The sequence below is a fragment of the Mandrillus leucophaeus genome, unplaced genomic scaffold (assembly GCF_000951045.1).
Source record: "Mandrillus leucophaeus isolate KB7577 unplaced genomic scaffold, Mleu.le_1.0 Scaffold1276, whole genome shotgun sequence".
Taxonomy (NCBI): domain Eukaryota; kingdom Metazoa; phylum Chordata; class Mammalia; order Primates; family Cercopithecidae; genus Mandrillus; species Mandrillus leucophaeus.
In genome coordinates, this window is record NW_012101165.1 from 94,010 (window position 1) to 99,157 (window position 5,148).

A 5,148-nucleotide genomic window follows, 5' to 3' on the forward strand; every position below is an offset into this window, starting at 1 on the left:
CCTCTCATACTCTCTTCTTTCCACCCCACCCCCTTTTTAAAAAATGTGAGGTAACTGAGACTACAGTTAAGCAACAATGCCGTTTTTGTTTTTTTTTTTTTTTTTGAGACAGAGTCTCACTCTGTCACTTAGGCTGGAGTGCAGTGGCATGATCTTGGCTCACTGCAACATCTGCCTCCTGGGTTCAAACGATTCTCCTGCCTCAGCCTCTTGAGTAGCTGGGATTACAGGTGCACGCCACAACACCCGGCTAATTTTTGTATTTTTAGTAGAGTCGGAGTTTCACCATGTTGGCAAGGTTGGTCTCGAACTCCTGACCTCAGGTGATCCACCCGCCTCGGCCTCCCAAAATGCAGGGATTACAGGTGTGAGCCACGGTGCCTGGTCTGGCACTGCCAAATTGATCAAATGAGTCAGAGGCAGATCCAAGATCTCGAGCCAGATCTCTTACGTTCTGGGCCAGAGCCCTTTTACACCTGAAATTTCTGTGCTTGCTAGAGGGTCAAACCACTTCTCTAACTCAGAAAACTACTGAAAAACCGTTGCATTAGTATGTTTTGAAAATGTTATAGATTGCTAACTTAACGAATTTTTTTTTACACCCGGAAGCCATGACAAGAGGAAAAAACTTTATCCATGGAGGGGAGAATTCCCTTCCGTCCCTTACCATCTTCTCCATCCATGTTTCTCACCAGGTGGATAAGATTGTGGACCAGCTGCAGCAGTTAATGCAGGTGTATGACTTGGCTGCCCTTCGGGATTATTGGAGCTACTTGGAGCGTCGACTCTTCAGCCGCTTGGAGGATATATACAGACCCACCATCCACAAGCTGAAAACCAGCCTGTTTCGCTTTTATCTTGTCTACACAATCCAGGTACCTGTTGATTCAGGGGTTCTGTTTCCCTTGGTGGAAGGAGCTCTTTGATCCTGAAATAGATTTTCTTCCAGTTCCTAGAGAGGACTCTGTATGTGACTATGGGAAGGAGTGCAGCAGTTACAGTGCAATTATTTTTGGCTGTTTTCCTTCTTTTTTTTCCTTGTCGTCATCTGTAGATCATCTGACTTGTCTTCCCCATTCCTATTTCCTTTTTTTTTCTAAGCACGTAAGCTTAAAACAAAGGTGGTATTTTAAAGAATATAAGTAGCTGGGTTAAAGTTTGAGTAATAAAGATGATAGCTGACCTGGAGGAATGAGTCACTTAGTTATTTGAACATCAGCTAGGGATTAATTTTTAGGATGGGATTTATCATTAGAACTTGAGTTTAAACCAGCTTTGAAATGACAAGTTCCTTGAGAAAAGAGTGATGATTTCCTTTATATTATGGAATTTTATTTTGCCACTTACCTGGCAGGCTGATAGCCAAAGGTTGTCTGCTGTACGGTGATGAAGAGTCTTACCTCTGGATTTCCGTCTCTTCTCCCTCCTTGCTACCTCTTTGTGTCTTGGCAGACAAACAGAAATGACAAGGCTCAGGAGTTCTTTGCGAAGCAGGCCACAGAACTCCAGAACCAGGCTGAGTGGAAGGATTGGTTTGTCCTGCCCTTCCTGCCATCTCCGGACACCAACCCCACCTTTGCTACCTACTTTTCTCGACAGTGGGCCGACACCTTCATTGTGTCCCTGCACAACTTCCTGAGCGTCCTGTTTCAGTGCATGCATATCCTTTCAGTTGCCTGGGGCTGAGGACCCAGCCTGAGGCCCCTAGACCTCGGGATCAATAGCCCTGCTCTCCATACAGGCATTTCTTCTACAAAAATGCCCGGGGACCATTTTCATGGGTCATATGAGGGGACTGGACAAATTGTGGTTGTTTTTGTCAGTAAGCCAGGGAATCATGAATCTTAGTTCTGACACTGTGCTGCTGAAGTATTAGCTGACGTGTGGGCAGGGACAGTGGTAGCAGTGGAGTGCTAGCACCGACTTTGTCAGCAGGAACGGGGGTTGGAAGGCAGCTGCTGCTTGGAGAAACTGGGCAGCCTTGAGAGTATCCTCTCTGTGCATGAAACATGTTCCAAGGGATATACCTTTGCTGGGATTAGGCACAGATGAGAAGACTTCTTGGGTTGGAACTTTTGCCTGCGTTAGTGTTTGAGTTACTGTCTGTAATAGTAACTTCAGTGTTCCTCAAGTTGCCAGAAAACACAGTAGCTTTAAGAATATACATGCGGATATTTGCGAGGGGGAATGAATGAGAATGCAGGTAAATAATTTATGGCCTACCAAACGTACAAGCCAGAGCTCCCGAGGCCATCGTTCATACTCTCTAGGCTGCAAATTTAGAGGAGTAGAAGAGAGTCTGGCTTGAATGGGGCTGGCTGGTGAGGCACTGATAAATTTGGGTGTTTAGAGGCCCACCCATGGGCGGGCATTTTGGCCTCTGGGAGGAACCCTTTGTGGTGGAGGTGGGAAGCGCACCTTTCCTGCCTTCACCCTTTCTGTGCCGCAGATGAGTGTGAATTCCACCCTTGCCAGAGCTGCTTTGTTTCCTCCCCCTTCCTCCCTCCCTTCATCCTGAGGGCTCTCCAGTTAGTCTCGTGGGCCCTCCAGTGAAATCGAAACTGTCACTCAAAGTCTTTTCAGTGGTCCTCAAACTAGGTTACACACATACGGGCTCCAGTCCTCTTTCCAGTTCTGAGGCCCTGTCTGCTCTGTGCTCCTCCTAACTGAGGCTGCCTGAGGCAGTGGAGAAGGACTAGTATCGCAAACTGGATTGTGGTTGTTCTTGGGGCGGCCATGCCATCTGCAGAAAGCTTTCTCTTCTCAGTCCAAACCTTTGCCAGGGAGAGGCTCAATCTGGGAGGCGAAGCCAAGTGACTGGTCTTTTCTGCCTCACTGGCTGTATTCTTGTGGAGCCACTGGCCTCCAGGGCTGCTTTTAGCTGAATGTACTGACCTCCCGAAAGCTCAGACTGGCTGTGAAGTCCACTGGATACTAGCTGTTTGCTGCTGGTATTTGAGAGAAAATGCTTAGGTTTGGATTTATGTCCCCTCTGTGGGCTGGCCAGGCAGATGGTCGTGTGTCTGTGAGTCTGTCCGAATGAAATGAGGCCAGACCTAGAGAAAGTGTTGGAGACAAGGGAGCGACTATTTCATGAAGCCCACAAGAGCCCACGGCACCGCTCCTGTACTCTGTTCTGTGTCCCTGTGTCTCATGGGTTTTACTGATGTGTCAAGGGTTTGGGAAGGAGTTTTAAACATTTCACGGGCTGGCTTATTCTTTAACTTTGTGCACCAGTCCCTGTGATCCTGAACTTTGATGCGGAGTGTCAGAGGACTAACCAGATTCAAGAAGAAAATGAAGTTCTGCGTCAGAAGGTTTGTTCTGAATAGGCTTGTTCCTGGGGAAGTATTTCTGCTTTTTGTGTGTAAAATTAGGTAGTGGCAGTGGAAGACTATATTAATCAGCTTTTCACTGCCACTACCTAATTTCTCAGATGGAAATGAGTTACCAGAAAGTCAGTATTGGGAATTTGGAGAGTAACAGTCTCTCAAAACCAGAGGTGAGATTCATATTTTAAGTCAGATATATAGCATGAACAATATAGTAACAGTAATTAACTTTTAAGGAGAAAAAGACTATATGCATCCATGCCACCTTATAACTAACCTGTTTTCGTATGTCTGTTTCATCTTTCCACATATAGCTATATATGTGTATGTATATATACACATATGTAAACTATACATATATGTATATATGTAAACGATATATGTAAACTATACACACACACACACACACACACACAGATATATAGTTTACAACCCAGATATAATTTAGTTGTTCCTACTCAGCTATATGCTTCTCTAGTTTGATAAAACAGTAGAGCCAGGGGACCCACATTTGCCTGTACATTTTGCCTGAGGAACATTTCTCTTTCCTGAAATTAAGATCTCTATAGGTGATATTGTTAGGAAAAGGAAGATTATAGGCTGTTTAGGTTATGGGGTTTAAGATTCTTGCGTTTTGAGGTGTGTGTATATGTAATTTTCTTCAGGCAAAAGGTTAAAACGCTGTAATTCATTAAATTTTTTTTTCCATTCCAAAGAGCAAAGCAGGATGGGTGGAGCTATTTTTCTCAGTGAGTCTAGGAGGAAGCAAGTCAAATGATTAAAAAGAAAATGGGTTTTGGATTTCTAATGGTTTTTGGTTTTCTCACCTCATTGTTGTTCAGTGATAGCAGTCACTTTTCCCAGTCTGCAGTGAGCAGAGTGAGACGGGCCCCTTGATGCTGAGGCGGGTGGCACTCAGACCAGTGGGCTTGGATGCAATGTGTCTAGATATCTTCCTCCACAGAGGGAAGGTTAGGTGAGATCATTGGCTAACTCAGCCCTACCCCTGTGTAGCTTTTTGCATTGCAAGCTGAAATCCACCGACTAAAGAAAGAGGAGCAACAGTCAGAAGAGGAAGAGGCCTTGGTCCAACACAAATTGCCTCCTTATGTCTCCAACATGGACCGCCTGGGGGACTCAGAACTGTGAGTGTGTGTGACGGCCCTCTCCTTTTCTTTGCCCTCTGTGCTCTCAGCCCCACCATTCCCTCTGATCTTGCCTTGCCTGTAGCCTTCTGTGCCTGCTGAAGGAGAATTGCGGAAGAGCCTCCTGGCACACACTGCTCTTGCTTGAGAGCTTTATTTTTATTTTTAGAGATGGAGTGTCGTTCTGTCGCCCAGGCTAGAGTGCCGTGGCACAATATTGGCTCAAAGCAACCTCTGCCTCCTGGGTTCGAGAGACTCTTCTGCCTCACCTCCCAAGCAGCTGGGATTACAAGTGCATGCCACCATGCCTGGCTAATTTTTGTTGTATTTTTGGTAGAGATGGGATTTCATCATATTGGCCAGGCTGGTCTCAAACTCCTGACCTCAAGTGATCCACCTGCCTTGGCCTCCCAAAGTGCTGGGATTACAGGCATGAGCCACCACGTCCAGCCTTGCTTCAGAGCTTTATGAGTAAGGTCCCCATGGCCTCAAAAGTCCTCTAGGAGTTCTGAGCCTCCAAGCCTGTGGCTCTGCCTAGAGCTGGGGAACTGCACAGCTCTGCCAACTCTACATCCAGATATGTGTAGCCTGGATAAATAAAAACACAACCACTGTGGTAAAGTCTTGGGAATGTTTTGTGCATTGGAAGGAGCATCTCATGTATGGAAAGA

General features: G+C 46.0%; 1 protein-coding gene across 1 annotated transcript in view; it reads left to right on the forward strand.

The window, feature by feature from the left end:
- The window catches only part of WDR91 (WD repeat domain 91), a 31,388-nt gene that overhangs the window by 839 nt on the left and 25,401 nt on the right, over positions 1-5,148 (forward strand). The window contains exons 2-5 of the mRNA XM_011972134.1: positions 696-875; positions 1,453-1,660; positions 3,235-3,317; positions 4,347-4,477. Of these exons, the coding sequence (XP_011827524.1) occupies positions 696-875; positions 1,453-1,660; positions 3,235-3,317; positions 4,347-4,477 (602 nt within the window). The remainder of the gene's footprint in view (positions 1-695; positions 876-1,452; positions 1,661-3,234; positions 3,318-4,346; positions 4,478-5,148) is intronic.